This window comes from Aythya ferina (assembly GCF_964211825.1).
Source record: "Aythya ferina genome assembly, chromosome: 2".
NCBI lineage: Eukaryota > Metazoa > Chordata > Aves > Anseriformes > Anatidae > Aythya > Aythya ferina.
The window spans coordinates 119823435-119847706 of record NC_140297.1 but is presented as its reverse complement, the minus strand read 5'-3'; the positions used below and the strand labels follow the sequence as shown (position 1 = coordinate 119847706).

General features: G+C 43.8%; 2 protein-coding genes across 3 annotated transcripts in view; one reads left to right on the top strand and one right to left on the bottom strand.

Annotated features, from left to right (window-relative positions):
- RGS20 (regulator of G protein signaling 20) overlaps nucleotides 1–9061 on the bottom strand; it is a gene marked incomplete at its 5' end in the record, with an annotated part of 45627 nt that extends 36566 nt beyond the window's left edge. The window contains one exon of the mRNA XM_084511882.1: nucleotides 8939–9061. Within this exon, the coding sequence (XP_084368008.1) occupies nucleotides 8939–9061 (123 nt within the window). The remainder of the gene's footprint in view (nucleotides 1–8938) is intronic.
- A 6658-nt stretch (nucleotides 9062–15719) lies between these two features.
- The window catches only part of ATP6V1H (ATPase H+ transporting V1 subunit H), a 39927-nt gene continuing 31374 nt past the window's right edge, over nucleotides 15720–24272 (top strand). The window contains exons 1-4 of one of the 2 annotated variants that reach the window (XM_084511870.1): nucleotides 15720–15863; nucleotides 16812–16938; nucleotides 23284–23386; nucleotides 23830–23919. In XM_084511870.1, the coding sequence (XP_084367996.1) occupies nucleotides 16835–16938; nucleotides 23284–23386; nucleotides 23830–23919 (297 nt within the window). In that variant the 5' untranslated portion in view covers nucleotides 15720–15863; nucleotides 16812–16834. Of the gene's footprint in view, nucleotides 15933–16811; nucleotides 16939–23283; nucleotides 23387–23829; nucleotides 23920–24272 lie in introns of both variants that reach the window. The other variant, XM_084511871.1, reaches the window with a different exon arrangement.

Below are 24272 nucleotides of genomic sequence, written 5' to 3'. Positions count from 1 at the left end.
TTTGCTATTACATCTTCTTCCCTAGCAAACACAAGGGTGTACTATTTTTGCATCAAAGTTTTAATAAGATAGCGTCTTACGCCTGTCTCTCTTGCTCCACTGAGCTGCACAGGAGCATGCTGCTCACCACAAATTATTTTGGTTCAGCCCTCACACAGCTTTCAGGCTTTTGATGAAATCTAGAGGATAGATGACAGCTGGTTTTAATTAGGGAAAATGTTTCAGCTCTACAGATTTACTAGAGAAGATTTTCTGTAACACCCTAATAGGTTTTAGCATTAGACTGTGTTTGATTTATGTGGGATATCTTCTTTTGTGAACACTGACAGGCACGGGGCATCAACCACCTCTCCAGGAAGCCTGCCCAGTGTTTGACCACCCTCACGATTGCAGTGGGTTTTCGTGGCAAGGTTTTGGTAGCAGGGGGCCATAGGGGTGGTTTCTGTGAGAAGGATCTAGAAGCTGCCCCATGTTTGGTAAGGGCCCCACTGCTGACCAGAGCCGAGCCAATAAGCGATACGCTGACCTTGGGCAGGGAACAGACTGAGCTGCCTCTGCTCACTCTGGACCCGGTGAAGTGTGTGCCACTGGCACAGGGCGTTAGGCTGTCGATGCGTATTCTGCTCATATTTTAGGAGCTCTTTGCAGAGATATGATCATATAGCTCAAGGGCATGGTACAAAGCACTGAGACTTTGGGGTAGAATTACAAGGGTGCTCAGCGTGACTGACTGTGTGCTGTGCCAGGGGGACTGTTACGGAGTTACACCTTTTGGGTTAATATTTGCCACCTGCTATCACTGCTCAACAGGAAATGCAGCGTGTTTTTTATACGCTTCAAGAGAAGAGGTTAATGAAGTGTCCTGATTACCTAAATCCAGTGACTGCTGGGCAAGGTTATCTTTATTTTCTACACAGGTATTGATTGTGAGGGACTGCAGGCTGACCTGGCTCAGTGAAGGACTCCCCACCTCCTGCAGTAAGGCTTTATTACCAGCATGGAGAAGCCACAAAGCGAAATCCTCAGCAAAGCACCAGCCCTGGAAAGGAACTGAAAAACTGCTGTCCAGAAAAGGGTGACGAAGCTGGTGAGGGGTCTGGAGAACAAATCCTACGAGGAGCGGCTGAGGGAGCTGGGCTTGTTCAGCCTGGAGAAAAGGAGGCTCAGGGGTGACCTTATTGCTCTCTACAGGTACCTTAAAGGAGGCTGTAGTGAGGTGGGGGTTGGTCTGTTTTCCCACATGCCTGGTGACAGGACGAGGGGGAATGGGCTAAAGTTGTGCCAGGGGAGTTTTAGGTTGGACGTTAGGAAGAACTTCTTTACCGAAAGGGTTGTGAGGCATTGGAATGGGCTGCCCAGGGAAGTGGTGGAGTCACCATCCCTGGAGGTCTTTAAAAGACGTTTAGATGTAGAGCTTAGGGATATGTTTTAGTGGAGGACTTGTTAGTGTTAGGTCAGAAGTTGGACTCGATGACCTAGAGGTCTCTTCCAACCTAGAAATTCTGTGATTTTGTGATTCCTGGGTTTGTTCAAGTCTTGGCTGCTCTACTGCAACTGCCAGCAAGAGGGCCTCTTTTGCTAGCAGCAAGGGGACGCTGGGACAGCTATCCTAGCAGTAGTCGGCTGAAAGTACCATTTACATTGACACCCGTCAGCATATCTCCTGGTCACCTTGGAAAACACTGGAGCTGTGGCAAAGAAATAAAGCAGGTAAAATGCTCCTACACCAGCGAGCCATGAAAGGCTTTGGGCTCCCCTTCTTACCCCATCTACAGAGCAGAGGTGGCTGCACACACCTGGGGCATCCTGCAGAGGCTCTGTGACAGAGGTAACCGCCCCATCATCTCTAATTATGAGTCCTGAAGAAACTCAAAGATTTAAAGCTGAAAAGTATCTGCAGACATCAATCTTTCCAAAAGAGATATCAAAAAAAAGGCAAAGCTAAACAGAATTTTAGCAGCAGAACTGCTTTAACAGCTACTGTAGGTCTAGTGAGACTGCTAAGGAAAGAGGGAAAGCACGTGGATTAAATTTGTTGGCATAAGTCTGGAGACGCCAGTTTAGCTACAGAAAACACCATCATCAAGTCTTTGGAAATCCAAAAAAGATAGTATTTTAGTACAGAAAAATGGGAAAAAGAGGAGGAAACTAGAAATAGAATCTCAAAAAACAGATACCTGCCTTATTCCATACATATTTGTGGGCTCAATTTCCCCCTTGCATAAATCAATGAAGAAGTAATCTTCAGGTGCATATCTAAGTACAAAATTAGCTTTAAGTACAGGCTTCGTTCTGATTAAAATCAAGGTGAGTTTAACCACACTGCTGTGTTTGTGCCTAAATCACAAGTCTGCTAAGGCTCTTATAAACTACACTGGTATAAAATAGGTGTAAGAGGACAAAATCAGATACTTCAAGGTGGAGAAGTAAACTGCTACTGCCAGGGAGCTGGTAGGACAAATGGTGATCTCTTTTACCAAGAAATTGCACTGTACAGTGTTATGACAAAGGGAATTTGTCTTCTCAGCCAGTTCCTGCTTGGGTTCCCATCAGCTGACAATGTTTCCAGGGGAGCCAGAGGACAAAATACAGCCCAAATTCTGAGGACAAAGCCTAAAACACAGCAAATCTCATGCATGACATTAGAAGATGCTTAATGAATGGTGTGAAGCGATTCCACAAACAAATGCAACAGCTGGTAATTGCTCGGGGTTATTCAGGCTGACCAGATATTCTTGGACCCTTCTTACTGGAAATACCAGAATAGCTGTTGCACTTCTAAATCATAAATACTGCAGCTCAGCAAAATACTTGAGTATGTGCTCCGCTTTCAGTGAACTGGAGCCGAGACCAGCCAACAGCCTGTTAGAGGCAGCTTATGCCTTAACATCGCTCAGTTCTGTGACACACCAACTTCTGGAGCATACAAGAACTGGAACAAGAACTCAGAAGTTCACATGAAAATGTGTATACAAGCAGTAAAATTGGATTTGAATATATGTTTCTCAGTTGCTCATTGTGATATATTCTCATCTTGTTTTTCCTCTGTATGCTATTATTTGTCACTCTTCAATCAAGAGAGTCAACTTCCTTCTTTCTAAACCAAGAAAATTCCCTTTGAATTTTTTGCAGGAAAAAAAACACATGGCAAACCCTCCCCATACTCAGAAGCTGCCCCTTTTTTTAAAGCCAAATAAAAGTGTTGTCACTGTCCGGGAAGAGCGTAGGCTGCTACAAACACCTCAGGCCCAAAAGCCAGGCCTTTGGATAACACCTGAGGGCTGGACCCAAGGTGGAGCTGCTGTGGGGGCTGCCCCACTGCTGGAAATCAAAGAGAACCATGCTTTCTACCTTTTGGGATTAAGTGCCTCTCATAGCTTTCCTGCACATTTCTCACATGTACCAGCCTTGCCATGGCTGGCCATCACAGCTCACTTTAGGCCAGCTTCTTCCTAGTCAGCTTGGCCACCTCCTGCTTACAAACCCGACTGCCAGAAACAAACTGATTCAAAACAAAAGCCCAGGGGACGGCGCTCCTTTTGCACCGTCACGCTCCCGACTCTTGTAGGAGGCGCATCCAGAAATGCCCCATGCACTGAAACTCCTGGGCTCCGCATCACCTGCTGCCACCCCCCCGGAGCAGCGCCCATGTCACAGCAGGCAGGGGGTGCCCCATGTCACAAAGGGCTGGGGACGGCCCCAGAACCCAGAATGCTGGCCCCAGCGGCCACGCAGCCCTGCCATGGCTGCCCGTGCTGACGGGGAGGCTGCTCGGCTGCCTGCTCCTGCTTCAGCTTCAGCTCTGGTGGACACAAAACTCCGCCAGAGGAACTCAGCTCCTCTTGCCTCTCTCTTCAGGCTCTCACCTAAAAATGGCTCTCAGCACCCTGCAGGACACTGACCGAACTAAACCATGGCACGCTCCTGGCCGCTCCTTTCCAGCACTGGGCCAGACAATTCTCCGTGCCCTACAGGACAGGTAAGATCACCCCAACCCACACCCCACCGCAGTATCACAGCAAGCAGGACAGTGACACGCTCGGGCCAGGACAGCAGTGACCACTCCATCAGGATGACAGGAGACAGACGGACGTGGTGAGATGCTCAAAACCCTCGGGCACAGAGGCAGGTGCTGCCCTGGTCACAGGGGGATGCTGCTCTGTTGTTCCGTATCTTATTAAAGCCAGACACACACAGCTTGGGACCAGACCATGGCACTCTCCTGGCCTCTCTCCCCTTCAGACCTCAGCTGGAAAATGAGTCAACGCCCTACAGGACAGATAAGCTACCCCCAACCTATTCCCCACCATGGTCTCAGGGCCTGTGGAGTTGGTAAAACGTGGATAATTCTTGGCCCACAGGGAGAAACTGGATGGACGGCACTGTTGTGAGGCTGGGAGAGCCTTAGGCTGGGAGGCAGGCGCTGCTCCTGGCCACAGGGGAAGGCTGCTGCCCTTTGGCTTTCTCTCTTACAGCTGGAAACACACACAGCGATGGGACCAGACAACGGCACAACCTGGCCTCACTGCCCTCGATCACTCAGCTTGAAGGGAGAGCTGCCAACGCTCTACAGGACAGATAAGCCAGATAAGCGACCCCCAACACAAAATGGCTGGGCTATGATCGACATCTCCTGGCTGTCACAGATATGGGATGGACGGCACTGTTGTGAGGCTGGGAGAGCCTCGCACAGGGAGCAAGGGATGGCTTCCAGCGCTGCCAGGGCTGGCTGCTCTGTTTGTCACCTCCTCTATTACAGCTGGACACACTGACAGTGAGGGAATGAAGCCATGGCACACTCCTGGACTCTCTCTTCCAGCACCCCGATGGAGAACTCTCCCCGCTCTCCAGGACAGATAAGATCGCCCCAGCCCTTTTCCCACCACGGTCTCACTGCCTGCGGGAAGGCCTGGCCCAACACGGCTGAGTCTTGCCCATGAGGGAGACCCGGGATGGACAGCCTTGCTGTCAGGCTCACAGAGCCTCTCTCAGGGACACATGGGCTGACCCTGGCAACAGGCTGGGGCTGCTCTTTTTGATCATTTTCCTTTCTCACCCCATCACAGAGCCCCGAGCACACGAACATCTGCCACTGACAGACCCTCCTTTGCCACTGACCTGAAGGCGGAGGCAGTGTTCTACAACCACAGCCACCAAAGGAGCAGGAAGCACACAAGAATCCCGTCCCTACCCAGCCATGGTCCTACAAACACACCAACAGGCCCCGCAGCTATGGACGAAGAGAGCTCAGCATGCCTCCGCGCCACCCCACCCCACCCCATGTCTCTCAAACCTTGCTCAAATAAAGCCTCTGATTCACAACCTCATTGGCTGCTTTTTCCTGCCCTTCTTGGGGAAACCTCGGGGGGCTCTGCCTTTTGCAGAAGAAGCGAGTGCACCAGCCTCCGCTTCTTCAGGTGCTGGCACCAAGAGAATTTCAAAGGAGATTAAGTGTCCTAATCTGAGACCAGAGTCTGCAGGCGTGGGTCTGGAAACCAGTTTGCTCCCTCTTTCAGCAATCTGTTCCTTCTTTGACCACAAAACACTCTGACAGGGGCTCTACAGTGCTTAGACTGAATTTCCTTCTGTCCCACCGTGCTGGTGGGACTGCTGCTGTCAGAGGAGCAGCAGCACTGCTCATTACTCCAGTGAAAGGAGCTTGCTTACAAGGCACGCTCGCTTCCTTGCAGCTCAGTCCTTGTGTCACTGCAAGCTCCTGCAGTGGCTGTCTGTATAGAGCACCAGCTTGCCTGGGGCATGCTTGGTACCTGCACTCTCAGGCACAAAGCACCGTCCTTGTGGGGCCGTCAGGACACTTCGGAGACATCCTGAAGGAAAGTGTGACCCCCAGCCACTGGAGACAACAAACGACATAAACTTGAAAATAAAACCGCCGTGGTTTCATAGATCACATCTCCCTCCTGCTGCCCAGACAGAGCCCTCTGTTGCAAAGGAGGGGAAGAAGTGGGGTAAATCTTTTCAGGTTTCAATTAATCTTTGAGGGCCACCCTAGTCAATAAGGGCACAAGCAATGAGGTCTGGTTGCAGCCTGGGCAATAATATTTAATGGAAAACTCTCATCTGTTGTGATGGAGCTGCTTGAGGAAATTCCCCTTCCTGACATGGATTCTGGAGAAGGAAAAATAACTCAGGCTTCATTGTTTCTTTCCTAAGACAAAGCATGGAGGAAAAAAGCACTTGTTTTGAACGTAATCATTTATACAATGAAGGTCAAAACATTTACGCATTACTATCCCTGACAATCTTCTCAGTTCAGTAATTCACTTCCAAATTTTACTCCTCATAGATAACATTTCAATGAGGTTGCAAGCAGAAATAGACAAAGTTAGCCTTTTTAATTTTTCCTCGGTAAATAGCTTTATATTCTTTCAAGGAAGACCAACTAGAAAGGCATTGCAAAGGCAGTTATAGTTTTCAACAGTGTAAGCCCCTACCTAAATTGCTTTTAAAATTAAGAAGTCAGCAGCGTTAAGGTACTTTTGTCAACTTTGAAAATTTTACCCTGATCTGGAACTCCAGTGATTTACAGGAACCCAAGGAGATGAGCGACCCTTTCACACAGCCCAGAACAGCCTGTCAGACATCATTTTAGCTAGCTGCATTTAGGAAATCTGCCATCCCCTCTATGAGCAGAGGTAGTGACCAGCACCTTCCACATGCCAAATTACATATTCCCTAAAACCTGCACCAGTCATCCAGATTTATCAAACATTTGCAGAACTCTCTAAAGGGAATGCAAAAAACAAAACAAACAAAAAAAAAAAACACGAGTGTTTATAAACCTGCCATAAGCTAGCCTGGAAATTACAGGCATATAACATGAGATAGAACATTTGTTCCAAAATCCTCCCTCTAAAGTCAGCTGAAAGGAGAACTCAGATATGTCAGGGAAGTATTTTGTATATCAACACTAGAGTATTGGGTGCAAGACCACAACACTCCTTGTTCTCACAGTGTTTTAAGTGCCTTATATTCGAGTTCCATGAAGTAGCAACTTAAATGATTATACAATCTTTTGCAAAGCTTCCTCCCTCCCTTCAGTTACAAGCATGGAGAATTTTTTCAGCTTTCTGCCCTGCACCAATGCTCCATGTGAGAGCACATTCTAGCCTAGATTCCCACAAATTGACATGTTTTAATGATTTCTTCAAAGGAGCAATGCCCATCTGGACGCACTTGGCTGGCAACGCTTTATCACACATGCAAAATGATGCACAGTATGGAAAAGCACTGTCTGCCTTGAGTTTTAAGCTATCATCTGGGGAGCTGACAGTGTTGCACCAGGTTATGAGTGGTCATAGTTTGCTATCTTACTGATGAAGCTTCCCCAAGTGAGATCAGTAAGTGTTCCCTCCTCTCCTTCTCCCTGCTTCCTTCCAGCATCTCCTTGCCCCTGGAAGGATCACATGAAAACTTTGAGGGAGGAAACCTCATTTTTCTCTCTTGTGTTCAGGGAAACAGAAGCATACATACTCACATGCTTTGTAAATAAATGAACTTATATCAAAGACAGGAGCTGTGCATAATCAGTAGCATTTTCTAGCACAAACAGCCCAGAAAGGCCCCATACATGGGCTGCTGTAGTGGGTTTACGTGGCAAGGTTTTGGTAGCAGGGGGCCATAGGGGTGGTTTCTGTGAGAAGCATCTAGAAGCTGGCCCAGGTTTGGTAAGGGCCCCACTGCTGACCAGAGCCAAGCCAATAAGTGATGTTGTTTTGTGCCTCTGTGAGAGCAGATTTAAGACAGGGAAAAAAACGCTGCGCCACACAGCAGCTGGGAGAGTGAGAGGAGTGAGGAACGGCCTTGCAGGCGTCAAGGTCAGTGCAGAAGGAGGGGGAGAGGTGCTCCAGGCGCCAGAGCAGAAGTCCCCTGCGGCCTGTGGTGAGGACCATGGTGAAGCAGGATGTCCCCCTGCAGCCCATGGAGTACCACGGTGGAGCAGGGCTCCACGCTGCAGCCCGTGGAGGAGACCACGGTGGAGCAGGTGGCCCTGCACTGACAGAGGCTGCCACCTGTGGAAGACCCCTGCCGGAGCAGATTCTGGGCTGGACCTGTAGCACATGGAGAGGAGACCACGCAGGAGCAGGTGACCTGGCAGGAGCTGCTGCCCGTGGGGGAGCCAGGTTGGAGCAGTTTTCTCCTGAGGGATGGACCCCGTGGTACGGACCCATATCTGGAGCAGCTCTGGAAGAGCTGCTGCCTGTGGGAAGCCCACGCCGGATCAGTTCATCAAGGACTGCATCCCGTGGGTGGGACCCCACAGCACAGGGGACAAGAGTGACTGAGAAGGAGCGGCAGAGAAGAAGTGCTGTAGACTGACCATAACCCCCATTCCCCCGTTCCCCTGCGCCGCTCGGGGGGGAGGAGGTGGAAGAAGGTGGCTGGGGGGGGGAGGTGCTTTTGGTTTCTTTCCTTTGTTTCTCACTTCTCTAGCTTGTTAGTAATAAGCAATAAATCTTACTATCTCCCTATGCTGAGTCTGTTTTGCCTGTTAAAATAATTACTGCATGATCTTCTTGTCCTTATCTCAACCTTTGAGCCCTTTTCATGGTATTTTCTCCCCGTTCCTCTCTGAGGAGGGGGAGTGAGAGAGCAGCTGTGGTGGAGCTCGGCTGCCCAGTTGAGCGGAACCACGACAATGATAAAGCCATTTTTCCTCATGCCCAGTCTGACCCTTCCCCAGCATAACTTTTTGCCATTCCTATGTGTCTTATCATCAGTTCCCAGGGAGCAGAGGATGGCACCTCCCTCTGCTTCCCCTCCTCAGGGAGCTTCAGGGAGCAGTGAGGTCTCCTCTCAGCCTCCTTCTCTCCAAATTAACCCAAGTGTCCTCAGGCTCTCCTCACAGGACTTGCCTACTAGCCCTTTTACCACCTTTGTTGCCCTCCCTTAGATGTAACCTTGAGAAAGGCCTTACCTTGAAAAGCGGCTGTACTGTTTTAATATCCTCTTCATTTTCACTTTGCAGGGTGTCCTTTTCTTGAGAGTTGTCTGCACGGTAGCTGTGAGTCCTGAAGTACAGCAAAAATTGCCTCCACATCGGGAAATAAAAGGCTCTTCCTGAATCCAATCTTGCAGTGACCTTTCTTGTAAAAGCCCAGGTTTTATTTAACAATGAAACAAAACCAAATCCCAGACATTGGGCTGAATGACAACAACATAGAGGTCGCTTGTCCTTCTGCCGATGGGCAAATGTCAGGGCCTCTTACAGCTTGCCAGATCCTCCTGTGGTCTCCACCGTTCTGGAGACAAACAGGATTATCTGCCCTCAGATGTCTGTGGTGCCTCATCCCCTGAGCATCATGCCAGCTTAAAGATTAGATTTACTGCTTTGTAGGTTTTAGCTAGTTGAAAAGGAGGAAGAAGGGTGTACAGTTGTGGAATATATGTAAGAGAAATAGGCAGTATCAACCATGAAACACTTCCTATAAGAAAGCAAGTCGCAACCCACTGCATAGTTATACTCTGCAGACAGCACCAAATGGAGACGTCTGCCTTAGGTCAGTGGCACTTGTCAATCACGTTTTTTCTAAGCGACCGAACAGATGGCCTAGTGGTAATCCTTCCAGCCCGGAGGAAAACACCACATTAGCAGCAGCCACGTCTGCGGATAGAGACAAACTAAATATAAAGGCTCAGACTCCAGGTAGATTATTAATAGTTTATTTCTCTTAGCCTTGTAGAGGACTGACTCCTGTTTGTCAACATTCGCTCAGTATTTGAAATAGAGATGGGAGAAACATAGAAAAAGTAAGAGGAATATTGAGCTATGGTGAACTTATCGTTCAAATATTAATTGCAACACTGCTTACAAATCTGCTTTAATGAGAGTTGAGCAAGTTAAAGTGTTTCTTCTGTGGCAAAATATTCAGGATCCTTAAAAAAATATATATTTTCCTGGAGAGAGAAGAAAGTAAAAATCATACATGTTAGTGTGCACTGAAAATCATCAGTCTTTTAGTTTGTTCACCATTTGAAAATATGTCGTGTCAATAATTTTATATTTTATATTAGTGTTGTTATTAAAATTAGCTGAAACTATTCAAAATGATAATTTACTATAAATGATGAACCCAAAGAGTTTCTATTTTGAAAGGGTAAGATGGGATATTCCATCTATTTTGAAAGCTTACATCCTTTTCAAGTTGAAAAATGTCTAACGAAACTTTTTTTTTTTTTTTCTGCCAAGAGTCAAAAGTTTTGACAATTCAGCACTAGATCTATAAGGTGGGTATAATGCCACCTGCCATTATAGTGCCTCTTGTGACAAGTGGCTCGTTCACACTTCTGCCTTTCTTCAGAAAAATCCAGTAAGTGCTGAGGAGAAAAATACAGAACAACGAGAGAACACTGTTCCCAACATTTGGCTTAACAAGCTGAATTGCACCAGAAATCACTGCACAGTAAGAAAGCTGTTGTATAAGCCCTGGTAATAAGTCCGACTTTGGCAGAGTTACTGCTGAGGTTTAGGTAACCACCTTCATTTCTGCCCTCTGGCCAGACTTATCATCAACAGCACTGGGCAGCTCAGCATTTCCTTCTTCCCCCAAGAAGGTACTGCTCTGATCTAGCCTTTTCTGTGAGAGAGGATGAAGTTAGAAGATCTATTTTTTTTTTAATTTAATTTAATTTAATTTAATTTAATTTAATTTAATTTAATTTAATTTTATTTAATTTTATTTTATTTTATTTTATTTTATTTTATTTTAATTTTATTTTATTTTATTTTATTTTATTTTATTATCCTTTTACCCCAGAGGTGGGCTTCATTTCACCTGGTGCTGCAGCAAATTCCTAGAGAAGTGTGCTCCTTCTACACTTTCAGGAGCCAACTGCTTGTGCAGACAAGTGCCACCAGCATGAAGCAGATAAGGCTGCAGTGGAGACTGAGGAGAGATGCTGTAGTCTGTAAAGAGGGGCTGAAGAGTCTGAGATCCTCAAGCTTTCAACACAGAATTGCATGTTCATGAGACTGAGAGACACATCTCCCCACTCTCTAAAATAACGTAGCTGTCTATGTTATTTTTGTCACTTTATTTACGTGCATTTATTTCTCAGGACTGAAAATAGTTAGTTTTGCTCTGGCCTTTCTATCCCTGTTTCTGCCCAGTACCTCACTTTCAATTTCTGGGCAATTTAGCATTATTCCATTCTACTAGGGGGAGGGGGGAGATTGAAGATGTATTCATTACAACACAATTGTAGTTTATTTTTCTTTGGAAAATGTAGTTCTTACTGAGGGTAAGATATGTGTGGCACCCTAAATGAGAATGCAAAAAATAATTTCAAAGAGGTAGTGGAACAAACAGAAGACTGCCTGGTAAGAAATTTGCTAAATTGTGGTGTATTAGCTTTACCGGATCCCTTAGGCCAGGATCTGATTAATTAAAAATAGAAATGATCCAAGTTCTACGACATTGAAGCCAGAGCATTCTGCATTGATTTCAGGAAGCAGGGTTTACTCTTGTTTAAAAAGTGTTCACAGAATAATGATCTCCCATAATGACACAGACACTAAAGTGAGATAAAATAAGAGGAGAAGACCAAGACAGCTGAAGCAGTAAAACAAACAAACGTGTGAGCCAATCTTTCTGTAATTACTCAGGAGAAAGGCTCAGTGAAGCACCTCACACTGAAAAATCGCTTCTGTGCCTGTGAAAGGGAAGATTCTTCTGTGACAACGCTCCTCTTTTAGACAGAAGAGAAAGGAAAATGAGATAATAAGAAAGTGAGATAATAATAAATAAAAAAAAAAAAAAAAAAAAAAAAAAAAGAGAGAGAAAAGAAAATAACCAACAAATTAAAATCCCCTATCCCCAAGGTCCTCCCTGATGCCTGTGACAATGGCATCTTAACGTGAGGCAAACACAAAATCTGCCGGGAGAGATGGATTGAGTGGGAAAACCATGAGATGTAAATAGGGACAAACCAGAATTGTAGAAGTCAAGTCCATTTGAAAGCACAAAGTGACTTGGTCTTTGACTAATCTGTAGCTGAAATTTATACCTATAACACATTTAAAATTACAAATAAATACATGAAAACATAAAGCATATTATCTAGATATTATTTAAAATTTTAAAATAATTGGTTCTATTTATCCTATCATGCTGAAAGAAGCCCATGCTTATGGCTCTCCTCCCTCCCTTGTCAAGCGGTGTATCTGCTGTTCCTTTCCACTTTGCCCTGCAAGGATGAGTTTTAAGCCTTGGAAAAATGGAAGCGTGAGCACTCAGAAGACATGGTCTGAAGCCCTGGATGAATCATCCTAAGGTAAAATGAGGTGCTTGTTTTAGGAATGAAACTCTTTAAAGGTGAGGCTATTCTCTGTCCTTTTCTAGTGTACAGGTACCACTTTGAAAATGTCCTTCTTTACAATTTTTGTCATTTTTTCTTATTATTTGTCAAGAGTATTTTATGGATTAAAGAAATGTATTCACTCTTATGTTTCAGTTGGATAAGCCTCCTAAGCTACTTCTATATGTGCTAAAAAGTTGTGTAGACATGCAAGAGACAGCCAATTGATGTAGTAAATACCTAAAGGTTAAACAGCAAGTGTGCAAAACACTGCTGTAATTTGCAGAGTATGTGAGAGACAATGATACATAGTCCTTATTACAAGAAATAAAAGGGGAACAGGAAAATACTCTCATGATCCAGCTGTGTGTAGTCTTCCTCTGAGGATGACTCATCTGCATGACATACGATGGGATTGTTCATTTATTTCTACCCTCTGCTGTATAGAACCACAGAATGGTTTGGGTTGGAAGAGACCTTAAAGATCCCCTAGGGCCAACCCCCCTGCCATGGGCAGAGACACCTCCCACCAGACCAGGTTGCCCAAAGCCCCATCCAGCCTGGCCTTGAGCACCTCCAGGGATGGGGCATCCACAGCTTCTCTGGGCAACCTGTGCCAGTGCCTCACTGCTCTCATAGTAAAGAATTTCTTCCTGATGTCTAATATAATTCTCCCCTTGTTTTGTTTTTGTTGCTGTTGCTTGGTTGATTGTTTTTAAAGCATGTGCATATGCATCTCATAGAACACTTATTGGAAATCCAAGTGGATTGTATCAGCCAGGTGGAGTCTACTGCACCAACCTTCTCCACACTCACAAAGAACTCCAGCAGAGATGTGGGACATAACTGTCCCTTACAGAACTGCGGTGGTTTTCTGTTAACATTTTGCTTTTATTCCTTTACATGGTGTAGAAAAATATGTTACGTAAGTGTACTATTATACTGGCATATTGAAGAGCCATATATTGCTTTCATTTTCCAATAGGGTGTATTGTGTTCAACTTGCCTGGTATAAATGTCTTGTTTGCTGTTTGTTATTTCTGTAAATGTCCCCTGGAACACCTGTAACAACATTAATGTGATTAATTACTATTACAATTACTTCTCCTCTCTTTGTATTTCTCTTTCTGATAATTCAGTAGATACATACTTCCAGCCATTACACCTTTCTCCAAGGTTAGAGAAAAGCTATAAAGCTAGAATCTGCCATTCAAAAATCAACATGACAAATCATATCCTTTCAAAGTGCTTTTCTGTAGGAAAATGACCCTGTTCCTATAATATCAAAACTTTGACTGCAAATAGCAAATTCTCTTCTTTTAGCCAGACTGATTGGATAGCGCTAGATTCTTGTAGATGGTGCAATTAATAGAAAAATTGTCTGCTCCGAAAAGGACCAATGATGACCTAATGTACTGTCCAAATAAGATATCAAATTGAGCACCAAATTGATTTTTTTTTTTTTTTTACATGAACACTGTATATTACAAAGCAATATTGTTATTAGGGACTAGAACTAAGAATCAGTCCTATGTATACTTGTACTTCAGTTCAACCAGAGTACTTGGTTACTGTATATGGGTTAAGCCAGAAGTGTGCTCAGGAGGTGCTGGGAAATCTGGGGTTTGAACAGAAATATTATTTCGGATGACTGAGGAATTTTCAAGGAAGGAAAGCCTGAAGTGCCTCCAGGTTAGATGAGGGCTGAATGGTAGCCTGTAGGGTCACCATATAGGTCTTCGATGCCTTCATTCTACAAGTCCCATTTTAAAAGCCTCAAGGCTTGCTCAGATTGTCTTGTAAATCCTTTGTGCTTTGGCTTTTTTGTTTATAAAATGAGCAGAGCCATATTTATCATCACTGGTAATGGGACTTGAAATGACTGTGGAAAAGGTGAGTACGTTCATTCCGGGTGCCTGATGCTGGAACCAGAAAGAAGAGCAGAATTAAACACAGCATAAAAAGGCAGTGGAGAATGTTATAAGTTGCCCCCTTAATTAATTTTCAGAGAGCATTGCATTAATAATAGAAAGGAATTTATTGAGTAAGCAACAGCAAGCAAAACAGCGCTGGGCGGCCGGGGAGTCTCGGCTCCACCAACGGCGCGCACCTCACCCCCGCCAGGGTCCCTTTTTATATCTTGGTAATTCTGGGATTACGCAGCACATCCTGGTATATTCTGCGACTGCGCGCACTGTTGCTAGGGGGTCGTCTCTGTCCCTCTGGTGGTCGTGAAGATGAAGGCCGTAGTCTTCCTCCACGTTGTGGTTCAACTTCTTTTTTTTTATTTGGTCATGTTGGCCCAGCGTGAGACAGGAATGCAGGATGTTGATACACTAGTTTAGCAACTTATCAGGAGATGGTTACATGAACTTTGCAGCAGTGTCTTTGAACAAAAGAGGCAACTGAGATGCAGAAGGAGAGAAGGGGAGGGGGTTCTCTTTTTTGTTACATTAAGCAAAAGAATTTTCATAGTGTCTAGCCAAGTATTATACATCTTACTTCAGCAGGGAGCTTTTGCAACTCCTGCTCCTCAAACGGAACTCCTTGTTTTATAATACAAAAGACAATGAACAAACATTTATTGTGTATTACAGAGAAGAAGGAAATGCAGAATGCCACGAGGCAGAAGTGACAAATACTCATATAACAGGAACTGGTTGAAGTAAGGCCTAATTCTGTCTCTCCGCCCTCTCAACCAGAAGTGGAGATTGAGGCCCAGCTGCCAAATTTCCAGCTGGAAGAAAGAGTAAGCTTGCCTTATTGCAGTGTCTGGGTTAGAAAGTGAGAAAATGATGGGTATTAAAATAAAAAAAAAGAAAATAAACGGCTGCAGTGACTTCATATTCAGTGAGTGGGATGGATGTTGGGTCAAGGAGATGACTCCTGCTGCTTCACTGCAAGCCCAAGGGGGCATTGCACATCCCCTGAAAGGGAGCTGTGGGGAGCTGGGGGATGGCCTCTTCTCACAGATAACTAGTGATAGGATTAGAGGGAATGGCCTCAAGTTGTGCCAGGGGAGGTTTAGGTTAGAAGTTAGGAGGCATTTCTGCTCAGAAAGAGCAGTCAGGCACTGGGACGGGTTGCTCAGGGAGGTGGTGGTGTCACTGTCCCTGGGGGTGTTCAGGGAAGGGCTGGATGTGGTGCTTGGTAACACGGTTTGTGGGTGACAGTGGTGGTAGGGGGTGGCTGCACCAGGTGATTTTGGAGGGCTTTTCCAACCCTGACGACTCCGCGAGTTACACTCATGGCTCCCCCCCACCCGGGCACCCCCTAAAGGCTGCACCTCAGCCCCTCCGGCCCCGCCCCCAGCCCTCCCCGGGGCGCCCCGCTTCCTGCGCGGCTTGGGCCTCGGCGGCCGCCGTCGCGGCTCACGTGACGGCAGCGTCACGTGACGGCGGCGCCAGTCGAGCGGCGGCGGCGGCGGTGGCGGCGGCAGCGGCGCGGGGGAGCTGCGGCCGGCGGGGAGCGGAGCGGGGCGGGACGGGGCTGCCCGGCCTCCCGCCGCCTTCACGGGCCTCGGCCCCCGGCCGCCCTCCCGACGGGTGAGGGAGCTGGGGGGGGGCTCCGGGGCGCGGGGTGGGTGTCTGCCGGTCGTGGGGGCTCAAGGGGAGGTCGTTTTCAGTGTTTTTTTTCCCTTCATTTATTTCTATTTTGGTTAAAGTCGTGTTTTTGGTCAGTAACGCGAGGGAGCTGTGTCTGCAGGGGGTGGGGCAGCGGGTGCCGGTTTGCTCCGGGTCCCTGTTGTAAAGGGGAGCCGGGAGGGGCCAGAAGCAGGCCGGGCCAGGAGGCTGCAGCCGGTTCAGGGCGTCGGGAACTGCTGCTGCGGCCGGCCCGGCCAGCAACGCCTTGTTGGGGCATCAGTCAGCTGGGGATTAAATCATAAGGGAAGGAGAAAGCAGAAGTGGTGAAGGTCACTCTCCTGGTCTGTGTAGCGTGGCTCTTCATCTACATGACTGGTGTTTTTTTTTTTTTTTCTTTCTGAAACTGTAGTTCATGTGTTTGTAGGCTTCTTTTATTTATCCTCTATGTTAATAGACAAATGACTGAATCAGTCATGAAGTATAGTTAGGAGACAGCTGCATGTGTGCACGGGATTTGAAGTCTTATCATCAGTCCTGATTTGGAAGGAAAACGGTTTCTACTGTCTGTAGGGCTCCTTGAACATTCTAGAAGTGTAGTGTCCATTGAAATAATTTAACTTGATTAATTGAGAACTGATAAGATGGGAAGTTATTTAATACAGGTTTATATCTCCTATTTTAGGAAACTTATGACTGCTTAGAGTTTAATGTGCAAGTATAGCATGCCCTTGTCTGCTGTAGGGAACTCACACTTTAGATGCTTTATAAAACTGTAATTTCTCAGAAAGTACTAAAATGGTTTTTGGGATTGGGACTACTGAAAAGAAGTTTTTTTTTTCTAAATTATTGGCAAATATTCTGCTCTTTAGTACTTTAACAAAAGGTTTCAAATCTGACTTGTATTTCCAGGTGCATTTTAAATATCAGTGAAGATGGATATCCGAGGTGCTGTAGATGCTGCTGTCCCAACGAATATCATTGCTGCCAAAGCTGCTGAAGTTCGGGCAAACAAAGTAAATTGGCAGTCTTATCTCCAGTAAGTAAAATATCGCCACAAATCTTTTTTGTTTTCTTTTTAGACTTCTTGGAGTTTTGGGTTGCACTGGAATATTGTTACAATGTGGAACAATCTGTCTCGGTGTCATGTGAAGGGTTGGAAAAAGTTTATATTAAATGCAAGTAGTTGGGGAATTTTTTCTTATTACAAGAAGGAACTCTACTTACGTGAACTGAAGACAGTAATAACAAATGTAACTTTGTGTTAATGCATGGTTAAAGAGTCTGCTTTTCTCCTTACCAGTGAAAAACCTTTCTCAATTTTAGCTTTATCAGACAGGTACTGAAATAAATCTGATTTACAGTAAGAGTTGTTTTAGGTGTAGGTAGAGTTTCTCTACTGGTAAAGTGTCTTTTGTGTAAACACAAGTTGTGCTAGCAAAACTGGTCTGGGAAAACAAAGTGTGCCTTAAATAAAGGACAAATTGTCCTGGACAGCAGCTGAAGCAGGTAAATGCTTCTTATTAATGTAGCTGATACTTTTGGTCTGGGGAGAGCTGCGTTGTTAGGTAAGAGCAGAAAGTGATAGCACAGAAATTGGTGGGAGAAATATCGTCTAAAGAGGATACAGGGACAAGCTGAGGAAAATAAATTTGTGTATGAGGTAGGGAAAAAGGAAAATAACAGGCCTTTGCTACTTTTCTTCACTCTAATCTGAAGTAAAATGTGGAACACTTGGATCCCTGCACTCCTGACCAGTACCTATGAAGAATACCAGCAAAGTGTGAACTGGTATTGTCTCTTGATTGTCCCCCTGTGGCAGCAAATTACTTCAGTTTTAGTTGCTCTGTAACTGAAGTGGTAGATATCTTGATGATTATAGAGGTACAAACCATGCTGATAATGCTTTGTGTTTATCATTGCACCACTTCACAAAAGGTGATTGTTCTTCCAGATGGCTGTGATATATATGTAAATATTTGCTAGACAGTAAAATAAAAAAGATTGCAAAACTGTACACATGGAAGCTGAGAAATGCATTCACAGCAGAAGTGCACTGTGCTATGGAGCTCAGTCCTGCTTATTCCATTTGTTCAGTTGTAATTATTTTTCCCTCTCTTCATGGTAAACTGGATTAAAGAACTGATTGTTGAAGAAACATCCTTTTTCTGGGTTATTTTTCGGGTGATTCCTGGTTCAGTTAGTAGTGTGATGGCATTACAGTGGCAGTGCAAAAGAGCAAGGTTGGTGTGGTAACTTGAGAGTGGCAGCTACCAAGAGTTTGATATGTCTCTGCGTGGCTTTTGCTGTTACTGTATGCATTGTTATCCACCTGATAGGAAATGTGTTCTGGGGAAGCCTGTGTGGCTGTTTTAGTGCTGTTCTAGTTGGCAATTAGCAGTAACCAGATGGTGGAAGTACAGCTGTTCACTGCTGATCTGTTGAGTATGCAGAAGTCTTCTCTGAGTTTCTAGTGGTTCAGGCTGCTGGGCTGGTAAGGGTGAGCTGTTACTGTTGTAGGGGATGGTTCTGTTTGGCAGAAGACTATATTTTGAATATATAACGTAGTAGTAATTACTTGAATGTGTTTCATGTGGTCTACCATTTATAACTCACCTTCATTCTTGGGGTTCTCTCTCTGTGGTGATTGATGAAGATTGGGCAGCTTTGTTTTTGTCACCAACTTCCCATATAACTTCTGACCAGCAGGCGGACTTGATGGTTCTTATTCAGGTCCTTGGATCTAACTTTGTTCTGATATGCAGTCTGTGAAAGGAGAATGTGTCAGTTATTTCCTCTCTTTGGGTTAGTCAGGTTTTGGAGGCTATTGTAGTGCATCTGACTAATGTTTGTCACCATACTGTGAGACTGCTCAGTTCTGGGTGCCCTCTGTATGTCAATGACAGTGTGTCCTGTTTATTATTGCTCTGAAATAAACATAATCCCTGTGTTTTGTATTTACTGATAACAGGCTGTCTGACTAAGGTGGCTCCAAGGATGAACTCGAGTGGTGCCAGAGGGATCGCAGAGCATTGTGAACTGTGTCTCCTTGGCTGACGAGCTTGCTTATCATTACTTACTGGAAAATATTAGCAGAATGTCTGGGATTTCTAAAGAGGAAAAGATTATTTCTGTTTTTTGAACGTGTCCTTTCTACAACAGCCAAATTTGGTCATGATAATGTCTTTGAGGCTAGTGCTTTAAGGGATTTGTTGAAAAGTCAGCTAGTGCAGCTATATTGACTGGCATTTCTAGAATGAGGCATGCTGTATTACTGACTGGAAACTGCTGGCTTCTGGTGACCTGTTCGGGGCAGGTCAGAGTGGTTTGTTCTGTCCTATAGAGTAGAAGGAAGCTGGTGTACTGATGATTTTGAAGGACACTTCTTTGTTCTCTTCTGAGCTGCTGTTCTGGCAGTCTGCAGTTTGTGAGGTGAACTTCCATGTAAAGCCTTCACCATGGATGGAGACTTACTGAAGTCTTCAGAAATCTTTACATTAGAGGAAGGAATTTTGTCTGGTTTTCTTAAATTAACATTCCAACTCAGGCGTGACATAACTTGTGTTCCTTAAGGATTAGGTAGCATTTCTGTACTTAGAGTTAAAAAAAAAAACAAAAAACAACTTCCCAAGAAATCTTGATTTTAATTTATTTTTTTTTTAATCTGGCTGTGACAGTTGTATTAAGATGGTTTAAAGACTGCACCATTCACAGCACTGTAGGGGTCTGGGTCACAGAGGAAGGACTTCTGAAGTTCCTTTCTGCTCTCTCTGCTCCTCAGTGGAAAAATAAAATAGCTTACAAGCAGTTGGTCAGGCTGCAGCAGCCTGACTTCAGTAGAGTTAACTCAAGCTAAAGATTAACTGGCATATTGTTTATTTCATCTCTGAAGGTTGTAACTGTAAACTAAACGTCAAACTAACTCAGCTGATGACTTTATTTTCTATGTGTGTTATTGGCATAAAAAAGTGAAATATTTAGGTACGACAACTGGACATGTCACCTGCGTTTTCCAGTGTTCACCATTCCAAAATTAGGCTGTGGAAACCTTGTTTCTTTGATAGTGAAACTTACAGCTAGAATTCAACACAGAACAGATGTTTCTGGGGGAGAAAAAACTAGCAAACCTTAAAACTGTAGGGGATCTTGTTATCTTTTGGAAACTAAATGTCGTTGAGGCCATTAATTCTGTACAGACTTTCCTGCCTTTGGATCTTGAAACTCCTAGTAATTTGGAGATGTTGGTGCTTGCTGTTAGTGGAAAATATGATATGCTGCTGTTTTGTTCTGTGGGGTTGCTGTCAGCATTTGCCTCAAGGTGTCAGAATGCCTTTGTAGGGTACCTTATCCCAAAGGAAGGAAACCTCCTTTTGTTTCCTAAAGGTAGTAAGTGATTTTTTGGAGAAGTGAACTTGTTTCAGAGATTACATCTTACTGCACTGCATGTTTTCTAGGTATACAGCATTTGACAGTACTCCCTGTTTAATCAACTGAGGTGCCTGGTGGCTGACTTGTATTTAGCTTCCCATGTGTCTTCAAGTAATTCACAAATGGTTGCGAATTCTGATTTTAAAATACTTGTTTTAGTTTTCCTGGGGGTGGGAACTTTCTAAAGCAGTTCAAGTGTTACCTCAGACTTCAAAAGCAAATCTTGTCTTAGAGAAGTTTCCTAACTTGTAGGTTTTAACTTTTTTTTTTTTTTTGTAAAGTATTATAGATAATTGCTTAAAAGAAATCATGCCTTGACATCATGGTAGGTAGCCCTGAATGCAAGCTTCACACTTGTAGCAGATGGTACTTAGTTTTTTTTTTTTTTTTAAGGGGAGGGAAGTCCATAATTTTAATTAAGTCATTCAGACAAAGAAAAGGAGGAACAGCAGTTGGAGAAAATGTATAATAACAAAAATAAATCACAAGTTTCTGAATCATTGTGAGAGACCAAGAGGTTTAAAAAGTGGTGATCTCGCATTCATGCTTTTAAAAATCAGTTTACGGTCCTGTAGCTAGTGCCCTCAAAGGCAGGACTTTGTTTCAAACACAGAGCTTTGATAACAGGGTTACAGAACCCTTGGTCTGAACCTGATTATATCCAGACAGCTGAAGCTCAGTCAGAATGTTACATATTGACAAAAGACTGTGTAGACATGTCCTGGAAAATAAAAGCAATGAAATCGAATGAAATCGATTGTTAAGAATAGGGATAGAGGGAAGCTTTGGTTACCTTGTTTGCTTAAAGGGGTTGGGAAATTCCACTTTTCCTTGAAAATCAGCATATGTTTTCTAACAGCCTGCCTGTAAACAAGCATTGCACTTCTTGGGCTGAGGCGTTTTTCTACCATTAAAGCTGAAAATTAAGGGTTCACCTTAAGTCATCTTTGAAGTGCTTCCGAAGTGGCAGTATTCTTATAAACACTTGTTTATTGCTGTCATCCAGGTGTTCCTGACTTGGCCAGCATTGACTGAAAAAAGAGTGGCTGCTAGTCATGCATCATTGTGGCCAATATTGTTAGCAAATGAATTGTCCTCTTTTTTCATCAACTACTCAAACTCTGTTTTTAATAGGTGAGAAAGAAGACTACTTAATCTAAAAGGCATGCGGTGGCAGCATGGTCACTGTTGGCTAATTATTTTTTCTCTATAATTCAATTTTAGTAGAAACTACTGTCAAAGACTACCACAGGCTGCATGAATCTTCTGTGTAGTCAGTCTTAATTGCCTTTTCTCAGCACATATGAAGATATTTCTTAAAAAAACAAACAGCTAGAATACAAGAATGGTGCACAATGCACGGATTGCTTATGTTTTTGCTTGAAAAGTAAGTGTGAAAAAAGATGCCTCTAATGAGGCTTTCCTGAGATATAACTGTTTAAGGAAGAATAGAAATGAGAACATGTTGTACATCTTATGTTTCTGTAGTTCATGAGTTTGAGTGAGACAATCACAGAAAACTTGCGCTTTTACTTGGGTTTACAAGGATTTTAATGGAACCTTTATTCACAGAACATCCAGAAACTGACCCAGGACATGGAAAAGATGGGTCAAAAGAATCATGCTACATAGCTTTGAAAAGTGGAGGAGGCAGTTGACTCAGTGGAAATATTAAGAGGAGATCATAGAATCATAGAATATCCTGAGTTGGAAGGGACCCTCAAGGATCGTCAAGTCCAACTCTTGACACCGCACAGGTCTACCCAAAAGTTCAGACCATGTGACTAAGTTCACAGTCCAATCTCTTCTTAAATTCAGACAGGCTCGGTGCAGTGACCACTTCCCTGGGGAGCCTGTTCCAGTGTGCAACCACCCTCTCTGTGAAGAACCCCCTCCTGACGTCAAGCCTAAATTTCCCCTGCCTCAGCTTAACCCCATTCCTGCGGGTCCTGTCACTGGTGTTAATGGAGAAAAGGTCTCCTGCCTCTCGACACCCCCTTACGAGGAAGTTGTAGACTGTGATGAGGTCTCCCCTCAGCCTCCTGTCTAATATTTTAATCCTCTGTGATTTGATTTTGATGATGTGCACGATTTTCTTCTTTCCTGCAGCATTCCTGATATTAACTAGTAAAGCTGGTCACCTATTGGTCTTGGATTTTCAGGACTACCTGATTTAAAATTAGTTTTCTTATCCTAAGACTACCTGACTTATGCTATTTTGACTTGTTCATTGTTTGGTGTGATGGTAAGTTTTGCACTGTAACAAAAATAAACAAACCCCAAGGATATTCTGCCAGCTCCTCAGCTGAGTCAACAGCTTTCTGGTGGCAGTAACCCCTTGAATATTGCTATTTGTTTTAGTTAAGGAAAAGACCAAATGGAGATCTGTTAGCTTGTAATTGTCCTGCAGCAGTTTACTGTCTCAAGTCCTCTTGCTATGTATATGGATGGGCTCATGGGCATATCAGCTTTTAAATTATCAGAAGAAGCTGAAATGTTAATTTATGAAAGCTAAAAATATATTAGGAATCAACCTCTACGTACTTCTGAAAATTCTCTTCAATGCTTATGGGAAACTTAAAATAACAATGTTATTTTTCACCACTTATTTCAGGTTGGATTAGACTATTACTCATAATTATGGCATAAAGTGATAGCTGTATGTATTTCAGTTCTTTCAACTACTTCCATCATGTTCAGCCTCTGGAAGCTTAAGAATGATTTAGAGAATGCTGTTGAACAGAAGCACTGCACAGGGAAGGATTCAGAGCGATTGTTCTGTTATTAGTTTTAAATTCTGCACATGAGACTATCTGCAAAAAGGAGCCCTTTATGTTCTGCTGTGGGATATAGGATTGGTGAAAATGATTGTGCTGAGATACCAGGTTGAAGAAAGTAAGGTTTTTAATAATTTATTGTTTGTGTGTTGCTAATGGTTTCACACTTTGCTTTTCAGAGGGCAGATGATTTCAGGTGAAGACTGTGAATTTATTCAAAGATTTGAACAGAAAAGAAATCCAGAAGAGAAACAAGAGCTGTTGCAAACTGAAGGCAACCAAGTAATTTTCCTTTCTTTTTAATGATACCTTTTCAGGGAGGGAGAATGGAAGGAAATTTTCATACCAACTTTATTTTAATATTGATGATACAGTTAAGATGCTGTGGAAGAAGTATAAAGCTTGTATAAAAAATTACTTTTTGCTAAATATAGGATGGAGATTTTCCTAATCAGTCTTTCAAGAAAGCAGCTTGCTGACTTTTGCTGGGGAGTATTTATCTCGTTTGAAAGCCATAAAACAATTTGTAAAGGGTAATAATCAATGACAGAAAACTTTTCTTTGTTGTAGAATGCCAAATGTATTCATCTCTTTCTGCAATTGAATAAAATGTTGGGATGCTTAATGTGTAAGACTTAACTGCGAATTAATGAGGTTCTGTTTTGTATTATCAAAAGGAATGAACACACTTGTTAATATTAATTTTAATGTCTTTTATTTTCTAGTGTGCTAAAACATTTATAAACTTGATGACTCACATCTCGAAGGAGCAGACGGTTCAGTACATTCTGACTATGGTTGATGATATGCTGCAAGTAGGTCAATAACCTCTCTTATTTTCAAGTCTTTAAAGGAATGTTGGTATGTTTACTTGGTCAAGTTCAAGTCTAGTGAATGTTAGTGGGTCTTGTGCTTATGGGCCTTGACGTTAGTACATCCCCTGTAGCTACAGCATGTAATAAGTGATACCCTCTCCTGTGCTGTGCTTTACCCCATAGGTAGAGGTTCTCTCTGGCCCACACAAACAACTGCATTAGTTCTAGCTGGTTACAGAAAGTAGCTGGAAATAACCATGTACTTGATTCTGTCATGTTCAACTAGATGCAGATGCTTTCTCGACTTTATGGTCATGCACTGATGTTTCTGTATTCAGGGCCTTACCATGTTA